At 55.8% G+C, this 26,425-nt stretch overlaps 1 protein-coding gene across 6 annotated transcripts in view; it reads right to left on the bottom strand.

The window, feature by feature from the left end:
* Window positions 1–1,526: 1,526 nt before the first annotated feature.
* The window catches only part of Adgrb2 (adhesion G protein-coupled receptor B2), a 37,344-nt gene continuing 12,445 nt past the window's right edge, over window positions 1,527–26,425 (bottom strand). Inside the window, exons 3-30 of one of the 6 annotated variants that reach the window (XM_029476570.1) lie at window positions 18,924–19,007; window positions 18,478–18,642; window positions 17,107–17,271; window positions 16,294–16,458; window positions 16,043–16,210; window positions 15,827–15,928; window positions 15,571–15,677; window positions 14,506–14,700; window positions 14,361–14,429; window positions 14,149–14,257; window positions 13,525–13,861; window positions 12,717–12,822; window positions 12,506–12,549; window positions 12,200–12,326; window positions 11,771–11,874; window positions 11,574–11,676; window positions 10,490–10,640; window positions 10,245–10,314; window positions 9,760–9,826; window positions 9,515–9,600; window positions 9,119–9,217; window positions 6,900–7,071; window positions 6,509–6,604; window positions 6,187–6,226; window positions 4,881–5,500; window positions 2,891–2,926; window positions 2,483–2,581; window positions 1,527–2,009 (exon numbers count right to left, since the gene is read on the bottom strand). In XM_029476570.1, coding sequence (XP_029332430.1) covers window positions 1,821–2,009; window positions 2,483–2,581; window positions 2,891–2,926; window positions 4,881–5,500; window positions 6,187–6,226; window positions 6,509–6,604; window positions 6,900–7,071; window positions 9,119–9,217; window positions 9,515–9,600; window positions 9,760–9,826; window positions 10,245–10,314; window positions 10,490–10,640; window positions 11,574–11,676; window positions 11,771–11,874; window positions 12,200–12,326; window positions 12,506–12,549; window positions 12,717–12,822; window positions 13,525–13,861; window positions 14,149–14,257; window positions 14,361–14,429; window positions 14,506–14,700; window positions 15,571–15,677; window positions 15,827–15,928; window positions 16,043–16,210; window positions 16,294–16,458; window positions 17,107–17,271; window positions 18,478–18,642; window positions 18,924–19,007 — 3,875 coding nt within the window. In that variant the 3' untranslated portion in view covers window positions 1,527–1,820. The remainder of the gene's footprint in view (window positions 2,010–2,482; window positions 2,582–2,890; window positions 2,927–4,880; window positions 5,501–6,186; window positions 6,227–6,508; window positions 6,605–6,899; window positions 7,072–9,118; window positions 9,218–9,514; window positions 9,601–9,759; window positions 9,827–10,244; window positions 10,315–10,489; window positions 10,641–11,573; window positions 11,677–11,770; window positions 11,875–12,199; window positions 12,327–12,505; window positions 12,550–12,716; window positions 12,823–13,524; window positions 13,862–14,148; window positions 14,258–14,360; window positions 14,430–14,505; window positions 14,701–15,570; window positions 15,678–15,826; window positions 15,929–16,042; window positions 16,211–16,293; window positions 16,459–17,106; window positions 17,272–18,477; window positions 18,643–18,923; window positions 19,008–26,425) is intronic. The other 5 variants (XM_021159275.2, XM_021159273.1, XM_029476571.1 and 2 more) reach the window with 5 other exon arrangements.

Below are 26,425 nucleotides of genomic sequence, written 5' to 3'. Positions count from 1 at the left end.
TTGGCCCAGGAGGTAAGGAAGGCTGCCTAGCAGAATGTAGCAAGCAGGGAGGGAATGAGACACTTTGAGACTCAGCCCATCACCCACGGCCAGCCGCATACACCCACGTCTGTCCTTGCCCTGGGTGTGCATTCCTGAGTGAGCAAAGTTCCCCTGTGCTTGCCGGCTGTTACCAGGTTCTGCCTCCTCTCCAAACACGGCCCAATTAGTCACTCACAAGCTATGAGAGATTGGTTCCTTCTTCTTCTTCCTCCTCCTCCTCTTCCTCCTCCCACCTCCCATGGTGGCCAGGGGTCAGACCCTGTGCCCCTCATACACTAGGGGAGTTGGGTAAAGTCACATCCCTCCCCTGGGTCTCAATTTCTTCATCTGTAAAACAAGGGACTTAAATACACGCCTGGAACTTGATAAATCAGTGTCCCAGTAAACACTGTATAACTAAACACTAGGGAGTGGGCGGAATACATAGGCTGGGAGCACAGTCCTGGGAGGACTCTAATCTACTCTAACCAGGACCCACCTCAGGCAGGATTGCAATGGGACTGAGAAGCCTGTGCCAAAGGCTGCAGAATAAATAAATTTAAAAAACAAAAAACAAACACCCGGCCCACGCCCTTCTTCCAGCCAGCCTGAGCCTGTCATCAGCTGTGACAGCCCGCCCTAGTGGCCTGTCCCTTCTTCTATTCCCATTCCTCAGCAGCTCCCTCAAGGGCCTGGATTTGTGTCTCCAGAGTCCCTGCAGGTCCAGAGATGGTCGTGTTACTAAATGACCAGGCTAGCAAGCGATGCCTGTGGCGGCTGCTGCATCTCTAGCTCCTGCCTGCTTGGAAGAACTACAGCACGCACCACGAGACCTTCCACAGGCCGCTCCCATGCCCCCTTGTCCTGGTGCCCAGGAACTCAGACGTGTGAAGAATACAAGCCAGCAAAGAGCCCTGCCCTCCAACACAGAGCCAGCTTTGCCTCTCCACCCTCAGCCCCATACTACACCAGAGGCTCCACCACAATCCAGCAGCTCCTCACCTGATGAAGGTCAGGTTCCAGAGGGCTGAGCTGAAACGCTTAGCTACCTCCACCGAGCCTGGGTGTGTGAACCCAGGCCCTGCCTTTGACCATGGCCCTGATCGCCTCACTTTCAATCTCTGTAACCACAAAATGTGGAATTTCCCAGCACGGATGCTGTGAGGAATTGGAGTGATGTGTAGTGTTCCTAACACTCACCTGAGATCCTGTTCCCTGACAGCAACTCAGCGTAAGCGACCCGGGCCCATGCCCTGGTGAAGGGTAGCCATGACCAGGATAGTCACAGGACGTCCTACCTCACATTTCCAGCTTCTTATCCCAGCCCAGATCATGTAAGGGGTATATACTAAGGGGGTCAGGACCAAAGACAGGGTCAGCATGCAGCTAGGCCCTTTCAGTCAGGCTTGGCCTGACGCCATTATACAACTAAGGAGCTAGAGGAACAGAACTGGGGTCCCAGGGCTGGGCTCTGCCTAGGGGCAGCAAACAATCCGGCAGCCAAATCCACAGAGTGAAGTTTATTCCCAACAAAGTTTCCCTCCCCCCTCCCCAGCCCAGGACAGGGACAGACAGGCTGGGGCAAAGATGAGGCTCTGGTGGGTGGCTAAGGGACCTCTGAGAACAAGGAGGGGCCCTGGCCCCCAGGCCCTGCCAGTCTGGCTGCCCCCAGCCAGGCTGAGTCCTCTGCACCTCCTGCCCAGCCTCGGGAGGGGGAGGGGCGCTGGCTCCTGGTAGTTCCAAAGTGGAGTGTGAAAATAGATATATATTTCTGTGCAGTGGGCAGTCCGGCGTGGCACTCACACCTCTGTCTGGAAGTCGCCGTCTGGCGGTTCTGTGGGCTCCCAGGCTGCTGTCCGGTGCAGGGCCAGCCGTTCTCGGGGCTTGGGGGGCAGTGAGCCCAGTGTCATAGATTTGAAGGTGCTCCAGCTTTGATGCCTCCTGTGCTGGGACAAGCCAGGGCGTCCCCCGGGGGGGCTGGGTTTCTCCTGTGAAAGGAGCAGGGCGAGCCTGTGGCACCCTCTCATCCACCGTACAGAGCAAACCAAGGATGTCCCAGGAGGGTCAAGACTGCCCAGTGTCCGTGAATGATCAGGCATGAGGCACAGTCGAATACAGTTAATTTGCCAGACCCTTATTGACAGCTACTGCAGTGGTGACCCCTGAGGTCATGTCTCCTGTCTGCCCGCCCTTCTTCCTGTTAGTGTCTGTGCTCTGGGGCACCTTCCTACCCCCCATGCAACCCTGAAACTGCTGTTCATGCAGGCAGGCCCTTGGTGAGGCTGAAGTTATCCAGGCAAGTGAACTGAGCAGGAGGAGGACAGGCGGTCCTCAGAGCCTCATCCAGGAGGACCTCAGGAATATATGCACCACACTACCCACATCTCCAAGTGAGAGGGCCACCCCTCAGGTACCATGCACATGGTGGGGTGGTCCGGGGCAGCAACAGAAGAGCCCTCACCTTGGCTGAGGACTGGCTACGGTAGCGGTCGAAAGTGTGGAACTTCTGGTTGAGTTCGTGGTAGAGTTCCGAGTGCCGTTTCCGAGTGTGCATCACCTTCTAGGGGCCACTTGGGTGTCAGAGGAGTGCTCCCTGCCCTCTGCCATGCGCCTGTTGATTCCCCCTGGGGCAAGGCTTGGGCTTCTCTTGCTCTCCTCTGCTAGCCTCCCCCTCCATCCTCTCTCTGTCTCTGTCTCTCTCACTCCCCGCCTCTATCTCTGCCTCACAGTAATGGGTGTGAACCAGACAGTTGGGGAGATCCCAGGGAATCCAGAGGCTTGGTGGCCCAGGACTGGGCTCTGCAATAGGGCTTGGGATAATTTTAGGAATTGACCTTGTAGAACATACCCTCCCGGTACCGGCACTCACCTCAAAGTCCAAGTCCGAATACCGAAGCTTCTTTCGCTATGGAGCAACAAGCAGGCCATGAGAGAGGAGCTTGTCACAGGCAACCTTGGCCTCAGGACTCTATGGCACCTGCCCCCACCCAGACCCTGGAGTTGAGAATCCTTATCTTATGGGCTAGCCCTTGGGGTCACAGCACAGTAGCTGAGGTCTGCCATGCATATATGTGGATGCAGACACGGCTCAGCTGTGAAGAGGCAGGGTTCCCACCATGTCGGATCATACAGCCCATGCTTATTCACTGTGCCCTGGATTCTAGCATCCTCCCCTGCTCCATGCTCCCCCTCCAGCCCCCCACCCACCATCTCCCTGGAATCCTGCACTTGCCCTGAAAAACAAATTGGGGCTTTTCACACCTAGCCTATGTGTCCCCACCTTGCCACTTTTGACTGCCTGCTTCTTTGTGCTCTTCTGACCCTCGCCTGGCCAAGGTCACCTTCAAGGCCCCAACAAGCTCAGTGACATCCAATGCCACTCAAGGAGACTTCAGTCTTAGAACGCTGGCATGGAGAGAACTCACAAGACCAAGGCCACCTGTCCCATCTAGGTGGGGAAACTGAGACCCAGGGAGGGAAGGAGAAGGGACTTGCCACTTGGCCCCAGGCCCGCAGAGGTGATGTTAAGAGCATGTGCGTGGATTTTGTTAAGACCCAACCTGACTCCACTCTCTCGGTTCTCCTTCTGCCTTCCAGCCTGGTCTGCCTCTAGACTTCTTTCCCATCACTACGCTTTGCCCATCCCTAACTTCGTCTCTATTTTCTACAGGCAACACTGTGGCCATTCTTACCCATTAGTGTTCAGGGGCTCAGCAGATCCACACCTGTGCCTCCACTGCGCCTGTCCTATTCTAGACACTATCCTTGACCCCTCAGGCTTCTGCCATTGATGACTACTTCCCACACAAGAAGCCAAGCACTGGCCCCTCCCCTGTGGTCTGGCCACGGGCAGGTGCCACAGAACCAAGCCTACCCCGACGCTAAGCACACTGCCTCCCCGTCACTGACGCCATCTCTGTCTCTGTCGTCTTTTCTGTCTTTGGGGACGCCTCTCTGTTTTATTGCCATCTGTGTGGCAGGAGCAGGCACCAAATGTTCGAGGAACATTTTAGGCACAAAGCTAAACTGTGTGACCTCTCTAGCTGCTAACTTAATTGTCTTTGTGCAGAGAACAGGGGGCAACTTTTCCAGGCTAGACACAAGCAGCTAATTGTGTAGACGCTGGGACTCCCAACCTCTTTCCTTAACCACATCCCCCTCATCCCTCCAATTAGATTTCTAGAATACCCTGGAGTTCTACTTTGGGCTTCTACTAATCTATGTGTCCCCAGCAATGATCTGTAAGGGACAGGACAGAGGAGACAGAGGGGCTTCCATTTTCCCACCGGAGGCCAAGGGCATCACCCTGAGTCAATATCTGTGATAATGGCATCTTCCAATTTTCTGGCACTGTCTACTTATTCCACACAGGAATCAAAGGCCTATATCACCCCGTTCTGCAGGCTATTCCCACTTACACACAAGGAAGCCGAGGCTCAGAGAGACGGTGCAGTGTGGTCAGCAGCTCATTGCTGGTCAGAAACTCCAGACCTGACTCAGAGCCACAGGCTGCAGAGGCTGAAGAGGCTCCGCCTCTTCCTTATCAACTGGGCACCTGAGCCATGGTTGCAGTAATGGAGGACTCACCCTGACCAGTCACCCCAGAGTGGGTACCAGAACTCTAAGTGAATGGACTCATGAGGCTTCACTCATTTGAAGCATTCAGACAATCCAGACTTTCCTGGGAGCTGAGCTCTGTGAGCCCCGGCAGAAGGAAGGATACACACTGGTATGAGAGCCCCCAGCACTGCTCTGGGGGAGACTGATAGCCGTCCCTTCCTGACTGCAGCCCACGACTTAGACATGATGTCAGGTACACAGTAGGTAGATTCCCCTCCCTACTTTCCATAGCCCCTCACCTCAAGGGAGCCCAGCTTCATGGTGGAACCAGGCACTGTACGGGGCATGGTCCGGCTACGTTCTCCTGGCTCTGGTACTTGGCGGGCGCTGGGTGTTGGTGGTGGCGGTTGGAAGGTCATTCCATACGGGTTCTGGAGAGACCCATAGGCAGGGCCCAGCCCTAGACCCGAGTGCTCCACAGACAGGAAGCTAGGGTAGCCTTCAGTGTGGGCCACTGTTTTGGCAGCCCGCCGGGGGGTGCCCTCAGGCCGGGCCCTTGGGGCCTCCTCACTCCCTGTACCCCCACCGCCAGGCTGCAGGCTCAAAGTCCGCCGGGGCAGAACCATGTAGTCCCCCTCAGAGCCTGGTTCACTCTGCCGTATCCATGTAAGGTCCAACTGCCGCAGGCCACCCTCCCCACACATGTACACAGGGTTGGTCTCCTGGGGTGGTGGTGGCTCCCCTAGACCTGGTGAGGCTGCCATGGGTACCAGGATGTTCCCAGGCAGTGGTGAGAAGCTGAGGCCACCCTCAGGACCCACGAGACAGGACTTGGGCTCCTCGTCCTCATCCAGAGACAGGCGGGACAGAGTGCCGGTGATGGTGGATGGGTTGCAGGTGTTGACCTCCTTGAACAGAACTGGGGACAGAAGTGGGAGGAAAGGGTAAGCCCTAAGGAAGGGAGACCCTGTGGTGAGACTCTCTTGTCCAGGTTTGACTGGGGCCTTAGCTTCTGAGCTTGGGCAGTGAGGGAAACAGTTCTGAGGAGGTGGTTGGTACTCTTCCCATATACCAAAGGGACCAGAAAGACAACTGGCTCATGGCTCCAAAAGATGCAGAGTAGGAAAACCAAAGCTCAGCCCTGGTACACGTCCTAACTTCTTCCCCACAGTCCTGAGACTATGGAAGGAAGCACTGCTGCTCTCTGTTCCCTAGGGAAGGATATACCTTAGAGAAAAGATGGCAGGCAACACCTGAAAAGTGAAAACCTCTGGACTGATGGAAGAATGCAGCAGTCAACATACACCGAGGCCCCTGCTGTAAACTCTATGTCTACTAATTTATGTTAGCCCTGGGCCTCCCTCCTGACCCGAGACGATGCTATTTTCTCCCTTACAGGTGGGTAGCTGAGGCTTAGAGAGGGATTTTTTTTTTGCCCGGAGGCAAGTGATAATTGGCCTTCCCAGATGTAAATCTAACCTGTTCCTGTCTAATGTCAAGACAGGACACTAGCAGTCTGGTCCCCATCAGGGTTACTATGACAGCGTACGGGGCGTCTTGTCTTGCCCACGCCTACAGCTTCTTAAATCAGTCCAACAGACTCACCTGTCTGACAAGCCAGATCCACGTCCTTTTCAAAGTCTGACTATAGGTCGAGAGGGAGAGAGCAGGTTGGCAGAGGGAGGAGAGATGTGTCAGGGTGGGAAAGGCTTAGGTTCTTCCTCCCCAGCCCCTCAGTTCTCCCACCTGAGAGGTAGCACCCAACATGGCCTCACACTGTAGGGAGGAAACTGAATGGGGCGAGCCTTTGCCCAGAGCCTCCCCGCAGTCAGAAGCTGAGCAACTTGAACCCAGTCTCTGTCTCAGATGGGATGGGGGAAGGTAAGAACTTATGGCAGAAGGGATCTGCTTGGGCCTCCTCGCTCACCAGGATCTGCAACTGCCCGTTCTTGCACGAGTCTGGGGAGTCTTCACTCTCATCAGCCCGACACACACCCATCTGACACTTTACCACATCCTGGACCTAGGGGCAGGAAATGCCAGCTGAGCCTGAAGCCCCCATAGTACCACCACAATAGTGGGCAGGGTTTCCCACCCTAGGTGTCCAGACTAGAGGTAGAAGGAGAGACAGGGATAGGCTGGGATGTCAGGCAGGAGGAGCTGAAGGAGACCCAGGCCTTGAGGGCTATCTGATCAATAAGCGCCCTCACCAAGAGCCTGAAGCACCCTGGTCACCCTGTACCACACAGTGGGGGAGAAGCCAGAGCCCAGCATGGCGAGGGGGGGGAGGGTGTGGCAAACAAGAAGAGCCTAGCCACCTCTCGGCGCAGGAAGCAGTGCACAGCGGTGATGACAAAGCCTTGCGCAGAGTTGAAAACGGCAAAGAGTGCCTGGAAGAGGACGGAGCGGCGATCTGTCATGGCCAGGACGGCAGACATCCAGGTAAGCGCCAGGAGAGGCAGTACCACGCAGGAACTCCAGAGTGAAGCCCTGAGAGGGACAGCAGCAGAAGGTCTGTCAGCGGGACACTCTGTGGGACAGGATGGTGGGAGCCTGGGTCTCCACTCAGCTTGGGGACTGGCAGGGCCCCAGACTCGAGGACCTCAGGAGTGTTTCCAAGCAGAGAGAGGCCAAGGAACTTGGGGGTGGGGGGTGGGAGGAAACAGAGGACAAAGATGGAACTACAGGGCCAGAGCAGGGGCCATGAGAGGTAGGAGGGGTGGACACACAGACACAGTGGGACTCGGCAGGCACAGATGTGACACTGGGACGCAGAGGTGAGGAAGGCGGAAACAGGAGGGAAGCAAGGGCAGACAGTAGCAAACGGGGGTGTGGGGGGGGAACGTCAGGCCCAACGTGCACCTTGGAAGCTTTGGAAAAAGACACAGTTCAGAGCCATATCCCCAGAGATTCCAAGACAGTAGGCTGGGAAGAGAAGGAGCAGTAGACCAAAGAAAGATGACCACCACAGTAAGAGGAGCATGAGACAGACAGACGCCCCAGACAGCAAGACCGAACAGGCAGAGCATGTGGAGAACACCACAGCACAAATCCTTGCAGAGAAGATGGGGCCAAGCCCAGCCAGGTGGAGGCGTGGAGGAGCCGCTGGCTCCTGATGGTTGCTCAGAACCCAGGGCAAAAGGGTCGTAGCCGGGGTCAGAACCAAGCCCACGAATCCCTGGCCTCCTTACAGAGAAAAAAAGGCAGGCAGGCAGTGGCCAACAGACTGGTCTCCATCCCCAGCAACTACTATAGCCCACGAGGAACAGGAGATAGAAGGAGCCACACCCAGCCCACTCTACCACACCCGAAGCACCCCCTGTGGAGAGTCAGGCACAGCTCCAGACAGGGCAGGGTGGCACCATTCTGCAGAGACAGCCAGAGGCTGAGGCAGAAAGATGGGCGGGCAGGGGGCCAAGGCCTGTCCTGTGAAGAGAGGTTCAGGGCTGTTGAGCCAGGCAAGGTTGGGGTGGAGGAGGCACAGTGTCTGTCAAGCCCTGGAGGCGGAGCCAAGAACCAGAGATGCTCTAATCACAGTAATAAGAGTTGCCATTGATTAACCAGCAATTCTCTGCCAGGCCCTCCACTGAACACTTTACATAGATTATTTCAAATTGTGATCAAAACAACTCCAACAAACAGGCCGGGGGACCAGTATCCCAAATGACAGATGAGGAGACTGGAGTGTGCCCAGCTGGACGGGGAGAGGAGAGCTGGGACCAAAATCCAGCTTGGCAGCAGACTCTGAGGCCCACTCTTTGATCTGCTAGTTCAGCAGACTGGGCATAGGGATGTGGTAGCCCAAAGGAGAGGGATGTCACGCTCCGTGAGCATCACGGAGCTCCACAGCACTAGACGCCTCCACAGGACCCCTGGGGAGTGGGACAAAGGTGTCCCCCACTGGTTGGGGTGACTCAGGTGGACTTCCAGCCCTGGTAGGAGGAGTGAACCTTTGTAATCATCTTGCATAGCTGAGGTTTTAAGATTCTTAGCTGCTAGGTTGGGGTGTCTCAGTGAAATGATTGTCTCCCTCTGTGATTCTGCCTGTGATTGTGAGGGCCGAGGCCTCTGAAATTCAAGTCAGATTCTATGACAGATAAGTGTGTTTCAGTCATTCGAACACTCTGAAGTGTCTGATTGTCTTAGTCGAAGATTCTCCCGTTCTAATTTGAAAGTTTTAATAGCTCAAAAATTCTAAGGGACTATGATTCTCAGGGCCTTGAGGTTGGTGGGAGGAGGAGGGGTCTGCAGCTGTGCCTGTGTAGTAAGTAAATTAAGCCAGAGCCGGGGCAGGGACCAGAGGGGAGGGTGAGCAGGGCACCACAGTGCCCTATGGAGGCGGGGGGGGGGGTCCCATTGTCCTCAGCCACCTCATCCCTGAGCTCCAGGGAGCATACAGCAGTTCGGGGGGCAGGGGCAAGGCAAGCTCTCCAAGGCACCGGGCTGATGATATGCCTCCCAATCCCCACCATGGGCACTGCCCTCCCATTCCTTAGCCCCTGCCCGCCCCCACCGCCCCCCAGGGGGCACAACTAACATGGCATTCCTGGCCGAGGCTGAGCTGAGCAGGGGGCTGGGGACCGCTCCACACGCTGAGCAGGGAAGGAGCAGGCTGGCCCAGGGGCACCGCTCCGACCTCGGGGGGCGGCACAGACACGGGAGAAGGGGGAAACACATGGGAAGCCGGGAGATGGGGCAGAATGAGCCCCGAGAAGGGTGGGAGGGGAGGGCAGACGAGAGAGAGAGAGCTGGGTTAGGGTGGGCGAGGGTCTGCCGCCGAGCACTCCGGGTGCCCACCTTGCCTGCACCCTTGATGTCCCAAGGTTGGGGAGCCTGGGTTGGCATCAGCAAGCCCTGAGTCTCCGAGGTGTCCTCGGCTCCCCCTCCCCACACGCCGCCCAGGAAGGCTGAGTGACTGAGACCCTCCCCTTACCCGGCCCTCTGCTTCTTAGATTTGTCTGAGACGCCATCTCGAGCCATGAGCTTGTTGAAGACGATAATCCCGATGAGCATGTTCACCTGGGGGTCCGGGGGAGGCAAAAGGGAAAGACGGTCACCAGGTGCCCTCAGGGCAAGCACACCCGCAGGGGGAGCTGGAAGTTGGGGAGAAGGCAAAAGGAGACGATGACCTTCTGGGGCCACATCCCTCCCTGGATGCTGAAAGGAGCATGCACATACCAGGACGATGACTGCTGCTGGACCCACGAAGGCATAGAGCAGGCCACCCTCTAGGGACAGCCAGCAGCTGGAGTAGGGGAGAAAAGAAGAAATCAGACTCCCAGCAAGTCCTTCCTCCCTGCATCCTCACTCCCTGGACAGCCATGCCCACATCACCAGTAGACACTAAGCCTCTGGGCGTGGAGAAACACAGCCATGTCTTGATAAGTCTGTTTCCTCTCCCACAGAGATTCACATCGGGCCCCCACAGAAATACAAGTGGGCTGACCCCTAAGTGCAGTGATGCTTAGAAATGACCAAATCCCAACATGTCCTTTTACAGCCAGGGAAACTGAGGCTCAGTGCGAAGGGAGTTTACCCAAAGATCTGCCACAATAAGTATAGGTGAAGACCTCAGCCTGAGAAGACCTAAAGCCCAGTTCAATTCCGCCCAACAGACCCACAAACCTCTCCACCCCCACCCTCACCAATGGAGGCGCACGTACTAGCTGGATGTACCATATCCTTTGGTGCGAGTAAAGCCAACAGACACAGCCACCACCAGGGCAGGTAGACCTGGGGACAGAGTTACAGGTGAGAAGGCTGCAGGTGCTCAGGTGACACCTCCCTATCATTCTCCAACCCAACTGACCCCCATCCCCAGAGAGCTGGGCCAGAGTCCAGGCAGCACATCATGGCTTTCCCTGCCACTCCAGGCCCAACAGCAGAGTTCAGCACTGGCCTTGCTCACCCCAGCCCAGGCAGAGGAAGCGCTTGCGAACCAGGCGGGTGCGCATCCGCCCGATGACAGCCAGATAGGATTGCCAGGCCTCTGTAAGCACCCAGCAAAAGGAGGACAGAAAGAAGAAGTGTAGGAAGGCAGCCGTCATGGTGCATACGCCCTGCAGGGAGAGGTAATAGGAGGGAGTGGCCCTGAGCAGTGGCCAGGGTGGAAGCTGTCAGCTTCCCACAATGACTGCTAGGCCTAGGCACTGCATGGCCAGCCGCCTACCTGAGTCCCCCTCCCCCACCAGAGCCCTGCCAGGCACCCCCACCTTCCTGCACCCACACACAGCACGACACAGGCCTGGTGACATGCATACAGCACTAGGCATCCGGGGAGGCGGGCAGGCAGGCCACCCACGCACAGACAGGAGCACTTGCTACGTCATGGCCGAGCAGAACCCCACACCTGGCTCTCACAGTGCTCAAACTGTGCAGGGAAGGCCAAATCAGGTAGGAGGGACAGTCAGCATGGAGCATCCACAGGCAGATGGAGAACTCACAGACAAGAGGTGGCATCCGATGCCTCCCGCCAAACACACATGCACCTAGGCACTCATGCACACACTAACTGATGTATACAAACACTCATTACTCAGCACACACACACACACACACACACACACACACACACACACACACAGAGCAACACCTTCAAGTACGCCTGCACCTGACTTCACACACGCCTTCTCCACCATAGGGTCTGAATGAAAGCCTGCAAACATCTACTCGCAGGATAGCTCAGTGGTTAAGAGAGAGCACTGGCTGCTCTTCTAGAGGACTCAGGTTCAATTCCCAGCACCCATGGCAGCTCACAACTGTCTGCAAGTTCAGTCGCAGGGGAACTGATTCCCTCATACAGACATGCATGCAGGCAAGACACCAATGCACATAAAATGAAAAGAAAAATAATTAAAAAATAATAACCACCTCCCCTCACTTGCAGGCACCCTCCTCCTCCTCCCCTTCCTCCCCCTCCTCTTTCTCCTCCTCCTCCTCCCCCTCCTCCCTTTTAGGCCCCTTCCCACACACCCCCAGGAGCCTGCACCTGCCTTGCTCAGCACCCGGGACTGGCCCACCAGGATCAGAATGTTGGAAGCCAGGATGGACAGGCAGAAGTTCAGCAAGATGATGGAGCGTTCTGATTTTATAAACCTGACAGGGCACAGTGGGCAGAGGCAGAGGCATTGGCTGCCTGCCTAACCCTGGAGAGCCAGCCACCTCCCATCCTGCTCAGCTTCCAACTTACCTCCAGAAGGCTGCATAGATGGCCAGCAGTGTGAGCAGAGCCATGCAGGACACCGCACAGCCGATCACCAGGGGGACAGAGGGAGCACCTGCCAGCTCCAGGGTCTGTGGGAGACGGGTTGCTGGGAGAGGGTAAAGGTTGGGCACCCAGTCTCCCTGTCGGATGCAAGCAGGCATGCTCCTCACGTGCAGGAGGGCACACATACACAGATGTATTTACACTCATTCATCCACACGCTTCCAGACACAACCAGCTGCACACATGTGCACACAAGCTCACACTCACCTACTGCCACATGCTCTGGAGCAGGTGTCATAACTTCGAGCAACTGCCCCCCCCCTCCCATGTGCAGGCCCAGGTACATCTGTCCAGGGCTGCATTTGGGGTCACCCGGATGCCTCGAGCAGCCCAGGCCTCTCTCCCACTCACCAGGTCCTTGGGTGGCTGGGCCAGGACGGCAAAGGTGGACAGGTGCTGGCACTGGCAGCGGGTGTGAGCCGCCTGGGTCTCCAAGGTCTGGCAGCTCTCAGTGTTCCAGTCCCCCGAGTTGGTATCTCTTGGAGGAGGGAGAGGTGGCATGAACCCAGAGCCCAGCTCTGTAATCCCAAAGCTACAGCAGGGAGCCCCAAGATGTGCTCTTGACCCCCTCAGACCAAGGATGGCACCGAGGAACCCTTTGACCTTCTAGATGGGAGACCATTTCTGATGAGAGGGTCTAGGGTTGCCCCAACTCACGCTCTGGAGTAGTCCCAGCTGGCACAGTGGGGATCAGTGGTGCCCTGGAGAACAAAGAGATGCGTGCATACCATCCCCGGCCATCATCAGGCTCGCCACAGCAGCTCTCACACAAGCCACGCCCACCGTCCAACACAGACCACCTCCCTGAGATAGGCCTCACGGCCTGTGTGGGCAGATAGCTCGGGTCCCCATCCGGGCCCTCACTCACATTGATGATGTACGAGAGTTCCACTGTAATGAGGGGCTCAGCTGGAGGCTGGGTGGGGGGACGCACAGTCACTGTCATCACCCGGGAGGTGACAGCAAGTGGAGGCCTGGGGGGACAGATACTGAGGTCAGCTCCTGACAGCAGGTGCCCAGACTTAGAAACTTTAACTGTCATAGCTGGGGACTGCCAGGGCCATGGTCCGAGGATGGGCACAGCCTCTGGGAACTACCTAGGTGTTTTGGCTTTGTGGATCTGTGTCTGCACACACATGTGCATATATGCAAGTGCATATACATGTGTGTTCATGAAGACTACCTTAGCTGTCCTTCCTCAGGCACCGTCCAGCTTTTTAAGACAGCCTCTCTTATTGGCCTACAACTTTCAAAGCCGGCTAGGCTGACTAGCCTGTAAGCCCCAGGGAGCTACCTCAGTCTCCTTCCTAGCAGCAAAAAAATGCAAATACATTGCAAACAAGCCAGGTTGGTGTGTATGGGTTCGTGGTTCTCAACCTGTGGGTCTCGACCCCCAAGCCCATTGGTTATATTACGACTCATAACCACAGCAGGATTACAGTTCTGAAGTAGCAACAAAAAAAAGATTTTATGGCTGGGGCGTGGGGTGGTCACTGCAACGTAAGAAGCTGTATTAAAAGGTCGCACGCAGCATTAGGAAGGTCGAGAACCGCTGACATTGGTCCTGGGGTCCTCATGCTTGTCTCTCATGGTTCTGAGAAGTGACTATGTCCACAGCCAGACAAGGGGCCTCCAGGTATACGGCTGCAGGAGGAGACGCTCTTTGGTGGACTCACCTGGGGGGTGGCAGGATGAGGCCAAGGGTGCGGTAGAGCACAGCACCGATCACAAAGTAGGAGGAGGACTCTTCGGGGTCAGCTGGGAGAAGGCGCTGGTGGGCGTGGCCTGGGCCAGGGGGCACCGTTCCTGGGCCCCTCCCCCTGCCCGGGCTGCCTGCTGTGGCTGCCCCAGGTGTGGCTGGCTTCCCTGGGGAGGACAGGCTGAGCACCTCCTTGGGTAGAAAGAGGCGATCCTCTGAGTGTCGCACCCAGTCCTTCATGCCCCTGCGGCCCCGCATGGGAAACGTGATGTCACTGGACACGGCGGAGATAGGCTCTCTCTGAATGCTGATCACTGCAGCAGAGGGAGGGCGGGCAGGGAGTGCCAAAGACAGATGCAGGGAGATGCAGACCGGGGAAGACACACGGGACACGGGACGTCGGAAGCAACGCAGAACACAGAGCCGGTGGAGGGAGACACACAGACAGACAGAAGCATGGGGTTAAGCGGAGGGAAAGACAAAACTTGTAAATGAAAGAGCAAACCCAAAGTGTCCCTCAGGACTATCCCTCACCCAGGGAAGTGGGGTGCTAATGTTCTAGTCGGATCCAGCACCCCCTCCCCCGCCTGCATCCTTTTACCCAGATTGTCCGTGACGATGAGAGAGCTCTGGAAGGCCTTGAGAGCGTCGCCCACGAGATGAATGAAATCTTCCACAACACGCAGCAGGTGCACAGAGCCGGGTGACACCTAGGAGCAGAGAGGGTGTGAGGGAGGGTCTGAGGCAGAATCTGAGGTGGGTCCTGAGAGGAGATGGCTGGAGGCTGAGCCCTCACCCAGGGTGACCCCTCACCTGCTGAGCATCATCCCATTTGTCCTTGTTTTCTGAATCCACCATGAAGCTCACCACCTGGAAGAAACGCTGGGGAAAGAGGGATGGGTGAGGAGGTGTGAGCCTCCACGCTGCCCCAGCAGACCCCGCTGCTGTGGAGCAGTACCTGCACGTCATCGGCAGAAGGGACATAGGTGGCCCTCTTGAAGGTGTCAGTGACGTTCCTTAGGATGTCCACAGAGAAGAGGAGGTCCCCGCTGTAGTAAGTGCGCCGTGCCAGGAGCTCCTGCAGGCTCCGCACCACCTGTGACATGCCCTCACCTGCCAGCATGCGCTGGCCCTTAGCCAGGTGTTCCCGAAGCTGCGGGTGACAGGTGTGGCCCTGTCATTGTAGCATCAGAAACTGGGAGCAGCCCTTGGCCTGGCCTCCCCTCTACCCGCTACGCGCATCCAGGAAGAGAGAAGGCATACAGGATCAAAGAGAGGCTCCCCGGAGACACAGTCTGAGAAGGAGGCAGAGGTGATTTTGGAGACAGAAGGATTCAGATGTCCAAATGCAGAATAATATGCTGATTTGGGGACTGTGCACTTCCCTGTCCCTAAGTGGCTTTGAACATTCTGAAGCAACACACACACAGGGTCTCTCAAATGCAAGCTTTTAGTGCAAGCACAACAGCAATGCCCACTTTGGTCAAAAGCATGTACACACGGCCACGTTTGTTGACACCGCCCTTACCCCCATGCAAGCCCTGGGCTGGGAACTAGGGACTCAAAGATAAAGTCAACGTTTTCCCTGCCTTCAAAGAGCTCCCAGTGTTGCAGAGAACACTTAAATGCATTCTTTGTTTGTGTTTTGGTTTCCTGAGACAGGGTCTCTCTATGTAGCTGATAGTCCTAAAGCTTGCTATGGAGACCAGGCTGGTCTCGAACTCAAGAGACTGACTCTGCCCCTCCAATGCTGGGTTAAAGGTGTATGCCCATGTCCAGCTTTAAGGCATCCATAACTCTCCATATCTAAGAAGTTCAGGATGGGGCATTGTGGGTAGGAACACAGAGGTATGTACCAGACATAGAGGAAGATACCTAAGAGGCCCTGACGCAGGAGTAGGAGTTTGCCAGACAAAGATACACAGTTTATACCAAGGCATGTGGGAATGAATGAGCCTTAAGCTCCTGCCAGGGCTTGAGACACACCGTATGCCCCGCCCCACACCCAACCATGCACACTCACTGACAGGTACAGGTAGCGGTATTCATGGGATATGCAACGAGCAAAGCTGGGCAGTCCCCAGTATGCCACGCCCTGGGCACTGAGGAGACAGCGGCGGCTAGCAGAACCTGCAGAGATAAAACAGTGACAGGCATTAGGGCTGAGATCTAGCCTACTCCCCCTCCACATCTTGGGATGCAGACCCAGGGCTTGGGCCCAGAGGCGGGCAGCAGGGATGGTGGGGGAAGGGTCTGTGGGCACAGCCACCTGCCCTTACCCGAGGCATTAGGGGGACACTTGTTGTAAATGATCTCGCCAGCTGCCGCCCTCTTCCATGTCATCAACATCACGTACTCATCCCTGCACATCTCATGGAAGGCTGTTGGGATAGGGCGGGGGCGGGTGGGGGAGGGGTTTAGCTGGGCTCATATCCGGCCCCCAGCCCCCAGCCCCCAGCCCCCAGCCCCCAGCCCCAGGGTTGTATAAGCAATACCTGGACACCTCTTCTCACTGCAGGGTTTCACTTCCTCTCCTGTGCCCTCGCAAGGGTAGCCCTGTGTGCCAGAAGCCTGGCACATGCGGAAGCGGCGTTGCCAGCCCGTGTCACACGTCTTGGAGCACAGGCTCCATGCGTTCCACGGCCCCCACTTGCCGTCAGTGGCTATGAGAGAAGGGAAGTGTGAGAGGCCACACAAGTCTCCAAGGCCAGGGCTACCCCCTGCTACCCTCACACCAAGCACTCACCCGGGCAATCGAGATTGCTGCACTCACGGGTATCCGTGAGGGCACCGGCGCACGTGGCCCAGGCTGGACCCGCCACACTGCATTTCCGGCTGCGCTGCTGGGTCCCATTGGCACAAGATGATGAGCATGGGCCCCAGGGACCCCATTCTAGCCACTGGCCTTCCACTGCATGGGGAGACACAAGCGGGGGTGGCCGTTGAGCAGAACGTGGGTGAGCTAGTGTGTGTGTGGGCGGGAGGGGGAAGTTCCACAGGGAGATGGCAGAACCTGTTGGCCACTTAGACCTGCGCCAGGCCAGACCATCTGAGCTGGGCATATGAAAGGGTCTGAAGAGAGTGGGTGGTGACTGGGCCGCTTTCTGCCTGCCCCTCACCAGCTCCATGATACCTCTCCACGCAGCACCAAGGGCAAACCCCAGCGGTGAGAGGTTTTTTTGTTTGTGTGAGGATGTAGGTTGTAATGGCACCTTCTGATCTTTGCCTACACGTAAGCCCAGCTTTGTGTCCGTGGTGCCATGGACACCAAAGTGCTATTTACAGCAAGGGCAGCTGAGGGCATCGAGGAATGGGCACCGGAAAGCAGGTCCCTTCTGATGGGGTCACAGTACACCAACTAACTCCAAGACAGGGCTGGGTTTCACCTCCCATTGATTGCTGGCAGCTATACTTCTCCAGTCTCCCCATGCGTGGTCAAAGCTATAGGAACCCACCCCTCCAAGGACAGGGCACGGAACCTGACTGTCTCCCCTAGGTCTTCCGATTCCCCCCACCCGGCTGGGCAGCGCCTGCCTAGAAGCCCCTTGGCGCTACTGACCCGGGCAGGCGGCCATACTGCAGAGTTTAGTCTGCAGCTCGGGACCCTCGCAGGCCTTGCCGCCGTGCTGGGGGGGCACGCAGGTCCGCATCCGGCTCCGAGACCCCCGCCCGCAGCTGCGGGAGCACAGGCTCCAGGACCCCCACTCCTCCCACACGCCGTGCACTGCAAGGAAGCACGTGGCCGGTGGCTGGGCGGCACCTTGGCTCCGCCCACAGCCAGCGCCTACCCATCCGCCCACCAATCAGGAGTTCCGCAATTTTACGACCACTCCTTATTGGCTCTTCCCTGGATTCTGTTGCCAGGGCAAGAAGGTTTAGGGTCCCAGGATAGCCACCCTTTGTGGGGATGTGGTCCCAAATCATACAGGACAGGTTCTGTGGACACCAAGATAAGGTGACCAGGACCAGCCTGAGGAGCCATGGTCTTCCTTTCCTGAGGGGCACAGGAAAACCCAGGAAAGGATCCAAGATCCATCCTTCTCGCCCCTTCCCACCCCCAGGCCCAGGGCCTGAATTCAACAGGGCAAGCCTGGGGCAACAGAAGTGCCCCCTCCCAGCCCCAATCGCAGAGACACACAGACAGACATGAACCTCTACATAGACGCTGACAGACACAATGAACTCACAAGAGAGAACAAAGCTTTGTCCCTGTGCTCCACAATGTCCTGCTACACCCCCAAGCTCAGAGAGCCTCCCCCAGTAGGCCCTAATCTAAATCTGCTGCCAGCACTTCACCCCAGGGGAAACAAAGAGCAGAACTGGTTGACACTGGCCTTTCTCTCAGTCACCAACTGACCCAAGCAGACACATGCATTTCCTCGGTACCTGCGTGCAGTTCCTGCCTGCTCAACTGCTTTAAGCATAATGGTCTCTCAAGGGAGGCAATCAAGGGAGTGGAAGGGGAGCCCAGAGCAAAGTGGGGACCCTAAGGGAGGGTATCATTTTAAAATAGAGTGGTCTACATCTTAGATCTAAGGGCGGGCTGAATATTTTAGCCAGTGTGGGGGAGGGGAGGAGCAAGAATAAGCAAATGCAGAGAGCTGAGATGCCGCAAGGGGTGCTGGTGAGGTCAGGACTATGGGGGGAAAGGGGCGGGGCGATGTGCAGAGAACAGCCTTGACTACCAAGATGGAGGCACCTGGGGTGTGACGTGCCCAAAGTGGGCCCCAGATGTATGTTCGGATTCTATCGTAACCGGAGTGATTCATGCCAGGCTGGCGTAGTGCCTGGGTAAAGTATATGGAGGACAGGCAAATTTGCTGAGGGATGAGGTAACCAATCATTGGGGGTTGTGGGGGAGCTGTGTTATGTCCTGTCACAAACAGGACCTGACTCTGCTGGCAGATAGGGCAGGAAGGAGGACGCCTACCTGGGCAGGTGGCTGAATTGTTGCAAGGCCGGGTCTCCCGAAGGGGCCCGCTGCACAGGGTCCCATAGGGGGAGGACACGCAGGAGCGGGTCCGCACCTGCAGACCCTGCCCACACGTCAGGGAACACACGCTCCACGGGGACCACTCCTCAGCTGCTGGGTCGCCTACGAGAGAGGGACAGCGTCGCGGCAAGGGACACCTCCCAGAGAGTTGCATGGGAGCATGGAAGGACCAGAAAGATGGGGGCGTAGGCACCAAAGGGGCCCTCCTACCCTGACCCCGAGTGGCAGGCTCTTTAAAAGGCAACCCATCCCTGCCCACAGTCCTCACGTGGCAACATAACTGAGCTCCAGGACATAGACACAGACAGGCACACGCCAGCACACATGCCACCAGACGCCACAGTCGGGCCCCCGCCACGGGAAGAGAGGCGGGCCCGAGTTACCTGTCTGCGCCATGTATAGCCCAGGCTCATCTGCAGACCTTGGCCACTGGGTTTTCACCTTCGGTTCCTCTTCCGGCTCCTCACCTGGAACACGGAGGTGGTGGCAAGGGGCTTAGCAAAAGCCAGCTGAGCGCTGCCACAGTGATACAGAGGGCGGCCTCTGGTCCTTGGCCCAAGGGCCTGGAACCAACTGTGGGTGATGCAGAGAGAGCATCGTATTCTGCCCCCTACCCCACCACCACCATTTTACAGATAAGGAAACTGAGGCTCAGAAGGCCATCTGGGACTCATAGCCACCTTGTCCACCTTTTGCCTCAGCCGGGTGGGACTGGAGGGCAATGGTCAACATGTTGAGCTCTGAGGAGGTGTCTGTACTATCCCAAGCCATGCCTAACACCTATCACCTTTAACCCGCTCTCTGGCTGTCATCTCTGTTGAGGCGCGAAGCTAAATGACTTATCCAGAAGCGCACAACCCATCGAGCCTGCCGCTTGGCTCTTTCTCCTCCTAAATGATACACAAAGGAGCCTGCGACCCCAGACCCGCTCCTGGGTCATGATTTGCATGGGGTGAACCACAGTGGTCTTGAGCTTCAACGTAAAACAGTAACAGACCATGCTGGTCTGAGCCCCAGGGGAAGGGAGCCCAGACCCCTATACCCAACCGACCCTCCCCGCACTGAGTCTGGAAGCTTGGACCCGCCCTGCTGCAGACAGCACTTCCTACAGCTGCAGAGTCCTCCAAAGGCCTGTGTGTTTAAGGTTTTGTCCTCAGTTCGGCCCTACTGGGAGGTGGCACTATTGGGCAGAGCTTAGTAGGTCTTGTGGTTACTGAAGACAGGCAGAGGATAGGCAGACCTTGTCCTTTCTTTGTCTCCTTTTCATTCCTAGATGAGATGGCTTCCTGATATATATTTCACACTGCTGGGTTCTCTCACAGGAGCAACCTCCAAGCTGTGAGCGAAATAACCTTTCCCACATAGTAAGTACATAACCTTTCTGCTTTATAAGCTGACCGCTCAGGCCTTTGTTACAGTAAAGGCAAAGCTAACAGCCTCAAACTGGGTGATCGGGTGAGGACAAGCAAGATTGCACACGGGAAGGAGGCCACACCCATAGTGGGGTCATGGGGCAGATGAATGGAAGAGCATTTAAGGGCAGGGCTCCTTCTCCCCTAGATCTCTCTCCTCTGGTTCAAAAAGCTGGGTCAGCACCAAGCTGGGGCCACCAAGGACTGTGTTCCTTTACCCCCACCCCCCACTACTCAGTCAAGCCTCTGCACCTGAGGAAAGCTGCCAACCAAGCCAGTAGCCAACTCCAGAGAACCTACTGCCCAGGTCTGAACTGCCCCCTGCACAGTATCCAGGGCTTGCCATCTCCATCAGCCTCAAGGCCTGCACCACTTCCTGTAATTTCCACTCGACATTAGAAGCTTGGACACCACCCGGCATCACTGGGCCTCCCCTGGAACACGGGCCCTGGGGGCCAACACTAGCCAGCTATGTAGCTCTGGGCAGCCCCTTCCTATCTCCGATCCTGGCGTCTCTGGAGAACAGCGCTCATAACATCCCATCCTCGGGACTATTAACCTTAAGATCCCCGAGGGAAGACAACAGGAATTATGTGAAATGTCTTCTCTCCTGCCACCCTTCAGCCTCTGTGCTTCCTTGAGCCCACGCACAGTCTCGGCCGATGCTGGTTGGTTTTGGTCACCTTAACATAAGCCTCCCAGATACAGAAGAGGAAACCTTAACTGAGAAAACGTCCTCATCAGATGGGCCCGTAGGCAAGTCTACAGTGCATTTTTTTTATTAATAATTGATATGGGAGGGCCAGGGCCCTGCCCATTGTGGGTGCACCTGGTTGATAAGAAAGCAGGCTGAAGGCGGATTTCTGAGTTTGAGGCCAGTCTGGTCTACAAAGTGAGTTCCAGGACAGCCAGGGCAATACAGAGAAACCCTGTCTCAAAAAACCAAAAGAAAGAAAGAAAGAAAGAAAGAAAGAAAGAAAGAAAGAAAGAAAGAAAGAAAGAAAGAAAGAAAGCAGGCTGAGCTGGGCGAGGCCATGCATGCCTTTAATCCCAGCACTTGGGAGACAGAGGCAGGAGGATCTCTATGAGTTCTAAGAGAGTCTGGTCTACATAATGAGTTCCAGACCAGCCAGGGAGATGCAGAGAGATCCTGTCTCAAAAAGAAAGAGGGGGTGGGGAGGGAGGGAGGGAGGGAGGGAGAGAGAGAGAAAGAGAGAGAGAGAAGGGAGAGGAAGGAGGGGAGGGGAGGGGAGGGGAGGGGAGGGGAGGGGAGCAGGATGAGTAAGGCATGAGTAGGCGCACACCAGTACAGTAAGCAGTGCTTCTCCACGGCCTGTGCCTGAGTTCCTGCCTTCAGTTCCTGGCTTCCTTGGTTGATGGACAAACTGTAAGATGAAATAACCCCTTTACTCCTTGAGTTGATTTTGGCCATGAGGTTTTACCACAGCGACAGAAACACTAACTAAGACAGGTCCCTAGCAGACCTCAGATGTTGGAGCCCGGCCAGCAGCTCTCCTCAGCCCCCTTCACCCAGCTCTTCTGTCACGCCTGCTCAGCCATCCCAGCCTAGAGCCGTGTGACAGCCACTTTCTCCACACCCACTCCCAGGCTGCTGAAGGCCCTAGAGCGAAGCCAGCTGGCCCTGTGACAGGCTGGGGGCTCTGTGTCTGCTAGGCACCCATGTTTCTCAGAGGCCTTTGTGGGCTTCATTCCTCCTCCTAACCCCCTCTGTGGACCCACTGGCCCTTACCTGCTCCTCAAGCCTACCTCACCCACTCCTGTAGCTGAAACCTCCTTTCCAGCAAAGGGCGAAGCTAGGGTCTCCTTCTCTCAAGCCCTGACTTGTGGCCACCCCTCGTCCATTTTCCCAGAAGGCCCCATCCATCCTGTCCTCTTTCTGAGAGCATTCCCTCAGCAGCCCCTCCTGTAGCCAGTGACTGACCTAGGCTTCCTCTGTTCTGGGGTGCTCTCCCTGCCCACCCCCCACACACATACTTCCTCCTGGCGCTGTTGCCCTTGGCTTCCATCCAATACCACTGAATGGTCCTCAGCTGACACTCCACTTTCTCACCTGCCACTCACTTCCTGGCTGGAATGTCACCTCCCCCGTTGATCCACTGCAGTCTCGCGGCTGCCCCCATCTTTCTCCTGAAACTGGTCCTGACAAAGCCATCAGCTCTCGCTCTCTCTCTCTCTCTCTCTCTCTCTCTCTCTCTCTCTCTCTCTCTTCTTCTGCTGCTGCTGCTAAAACCTGGGGACACTTTGCAGGTCTCATCTCACTTGACCGTCAACATCGTTGGTCCTGTGAATCTTTCCTGACTGCTGCCTCCTTCTGCCTTTCTAAAGGGGTTCCTGCCTCCCTTGACAGTCTACCTACCTGTCCCTTCTACAGCTTAATAAATCCCTTGAGCCAGCCCTCCAATTATCCTGCCCAGACCCTGCCTGTCCCATGTGCCACAGCTAGGTGACCTCCTGAACAGGTGCCCATCAGACCCTATTCAACACATCACCTCAAACCTCTCCTCTTGGGTCCTCACCTCCTTTACCTAGAAAACTCCTACTCAACCTTAAACGCCCATCTCCAATAACCTCTCATCTCATTGGCCATTCCCAGGCCGGAGCTGCTCCCTTTCCTATGTCCCTTTCATTATAGATGGATCCGTTTCCTTTTTTTAATAATTTATTTTTATGTATATGGGTATTTTGCCTGTATATATGTCTGAACACTGTGTGCATGCAGTGCCTCTGGAGGCTAGACAAGGTTGTCAGGTCCCCTGATACTGGAGTTTAAGACAACTGTGAGTGGCCACGTGGGTGCTAGGAAGCAAACCCAGGTCTTCTGGAAAAGCAGCCAGTGCTCTTAGACACTGATATGTCTCAAGCCCCTGGTTCTACCTTCTGGCTGCAATGCTGGCCTCTCCCATTGAGTGCTTTGAAGTTGTTTGTAATACATACACACACACACACACACACACACACACACACACACACACACACGCACCCTGAGCCTCCAGAACACCAACCCCACCCTTAAGCCCAGCATCAATCACAGTTCACATTCTGGAGACACTGAGCAATGGTTCCTAAGTGCAGTAGATGCTCTGGGTGCTGCTCTGATTAGACCGTGTACACATCCCTCGGTCTGGAGGGCATCCTCCCAGCCCGGCATGCAGTAAACCACAACTCAGGACAAGTCAGAGACCATCTGACCTGTGTGCATATTGTGGGCTTGCCTTGCTCCCTGTAGACCTCACATCCTCTAACCAAGCCCTGTGCAGGCTAGCCTCATAGTATAATCAGAAGACTTCCCAAGCCTGGCTTTGGGGGTCCCCCCCTCAGTCTCCTGAGCTGGACCAGGTGGAGGAACAAGCCTGAAGCTGCACAGCTGGGACCCACTCCCGCAGCCTCCCTCATCTCCGCACCCCCCCCACACCCCCTCAGGAGTAAGCAGCAATTCACATCCTCACTTGGGAAAGCCAGTTGTCCCTGAAGGGGACGAGACAGATAAGGCCACCTGGCATTCACTACCAGGAACATTTATTCAGTATGCATGCACTGCCCTGAATAAGGCACGCCTATGGTGAGGCTAAGGCAGATGGCTTCCAAGAGGACAAAGAGGACCCAGGAAGGGAGTGAGTGTCCCCTATAATTCCCAAGTGCCCTACCTATGTAAGTGTGCGTATGTGTGTGTGTGTGTGTGTGTGTGTGCGCACATGCGCGTGCATGTTGGCATGTGTGAGTGTGGGTCTGTGCATGCCACAGCACACATGTGGAGGTCAGAAGACAACCAACCACAAGTGTAAGCCCTCACCTTCCACCTTGCTTGAGACAGAGACAGTATCTCTTTCCGGTGTTCACCACCGGAAAGGCCAGGCTAGCTGACCAGCAAGCTTCTGGAATCTTCTAGATCACAGGAATCACAGACATGTACTACCATGTCAGCTTTTACACAGATTCTCGGGAGCTGGACTCCGATGGAAAACACTCTCCCCACTGGGCCATCTCCCCAGCCCTAAGATGTCATCTATTAAACAGCTCTGAGTGCTCAGTATCATGGACTCTCCAGGACCTCAGTCCCCTTGGGTCAGTTCGCCCTGCCTGACTCGGATTTCCTCTACAGAACTGCACTGCTCTGACAGGATGGAGCTTAGCCAGAGCCTTCTCGGATGTCTCTTACTGACGCCCATGGGGGCCTCCCACAAACGCTGGTCCTTACCTGTTACTCGGATCACGCTGCCTAATCGTCCCCACCCCACCCCTGTACCTCTGCTTCCCTTCCCAACACTGCCTCCTGCCACCATACGGGCCTAGCTCTCCTCTGTGGCCTCCAGTGATCCTTTGGGAGCCCAGCTCTGGCCATGCGACTCCCCTCCTAAGGGGGCCACACACACACACACACACACACACACTATTATAACTGCACTGTCCCGCTCTGCTCTCCCCTTCCCATCAGAAAGTTAAACATACAGCAAGACTGCCATGGTTCCAGAGCTGAACCGGTAATGGGTGTGACTTCCAGCTCTGCCACCATCTTGCTGTATGCTCTCAGCCAAGGAACCTGAACTGCTCTGAGCTTCAACGTCTTTAACTGGAAGTGAAGGGTCACGCCTACCACGTGTCTCCATAGCAGGAATAGGGCTATGGACTGTCTGGAGCATGATAAAAGGGGGGGGGCTGTACCCCTCCTCATCACTCAGTCAGACAGACATTTTATTCTCTCGATGTTTTCTGTTCCCCTCTTGCAGAACTCCCTTCCCTCTGCCAAGTACACGGTAAATGTGGCTTCTTCCAAGAAGCCCTCCTAGACTGGCTACACAAGAATTTGAGAGTGATGACCCCCTCTCTCTGTGGCCTCATTCTTAGATCAAATCTTACACTAGCTGTCAGTCTCCTGCTCCCACAGCTCCCATGACACCATCAGTCCTCCGTGTCCTGTGGCACCCAGAAAGCCAGGTTCAAGAAGATCATCCAGTAACAGGGAAATAAGGAAATAGGCCAGATCATCCTAGGGTCCCTCCACCCCAGTCACCAGGGACTGCCCTCTGCCTCTAGTCCATAACTGCAGATACCTGCCATACTTGCTCCCTAAATCCTGGACGGTTCAGCATCCAAGACCTCTATGTCACGAATGTGCTAAGGACAGCCACAACAATCACCCTTTCCTGTGACTTCCAAAGCAACTGTCCTCCCCAGGGGTCTCTGTGCCCTTCCTCACACTGGCCCTAGAGCCCTCCACTGTGCTCTTCCATGCCTTCCTGACTCCAGCAGTGCATGCAAATTTCAGGGGTGCAGAGAGAGAAGCAGCTCTTGTAAACTTCAGGCTCTCCTCTGCAGTCCGGTGTATCTAGCCCCTAAAACACCAAGAGCCAGGATGCCAGATTCCCTTAGGAATTCCCTTCCTATCAGCCTACCAACCTGGCCTTCCACCTGAGTTTGATCCCTGTTGCTTCCTCATGTGGCCATATCCTCCAAGAAAGCCAGGACCACCGCTGACTCTGCCCACCTCCTCCACAATGTCCCACTTCTTGCTCCCACCAAGCCACCGGCTAACAGGATGAAGTTCCCAAGCAAGGCATGCATCTTGTTGGGACAGCAGTCAGAGCCCTGGCCCTGTCTCCCTTCACAGCCAGCAGCTCTCCTCCTTTTAGCTCCTTCCTCCACGTGATATTTCACACTTGCCGCCCTTGCGCAGGCTGTTCCCTAGGCTAACAAGGCCCTTCCTCAGGCTTCCACCGAGTGCCAACGGATGACTGTGGTGGCTGGCTCTGAAAGAGCGAGGACGGGAAGTCGCCCTTTTACAGGTCTCTTCTTGTTGGGAGCAATCCTGTTGGTGCCTGTTGTCCTGCTGAAACAGGGCACAACTTCTCCCCAGTACCGTCAAATGCCCTGAGAAAGCAAACGTCACACGAGCCCCAGACTTTCACACAAACCCACCCGGTGCTAATTTCTCTTTCTGACAAATGGCGAAGCCGGAGAGCAGCAGGCTGAAGTGTAATGCCGCAGCTTTGTTTTCTCGGAGCTTGTTGCCTTTGTTATCGTCTATTTCAGATAAGTGATAACTCTTTCCATTTATGATACTAAGTCTCCTTTTAATATATTAAATTTAAAAGGCAATTCAACTTAAGGAGAAATTTCACAGGCTAGTGAATTCCTATTCATTCCTCAAAACCCACCTCAGTCACCTCCTTCCCGCTCCTTCACAGTTCAATCCCCCACTCTCCCTCCTCGCCCTCTGTGACACGCAGAACACTACACTATGATAACACACCAAGTGTTTATTGTCCAGCACTGCAGTTTAGACATGGCTTCAGTGTGGGTCCCAAGGATTCCTATATAGGAATTTAATCCCCATGGTGAGATATGAAGAGAGTAGAAATTTGGGGTCAGGTATGTTGACCTAATCCTGTAATCCTGGGGAGATGAAAGCAGGAGGATCAGAAGTTCAAAGTCAGCCCCAGCTACATTGAGAGTCT

The sequence above is a fragment of the Mus caroli genome, chromosome 4 (assembly GCF_900094665.2).
Source record: "Mus caroli chromosome 4, CAROLI_EIJ_v1.1, whole genome shotgun sequence".
Classification (NCBI taxonomy): Eukaryota; Metazoa; Chordata; class Mammalia; order Rodentia; family Muridae; genus Mus; species Mus caroli.
Note: the sequence above shows the minus strand (reverse complement) of the source record. Positions and strands in the feature narration are given on the sequence as shown.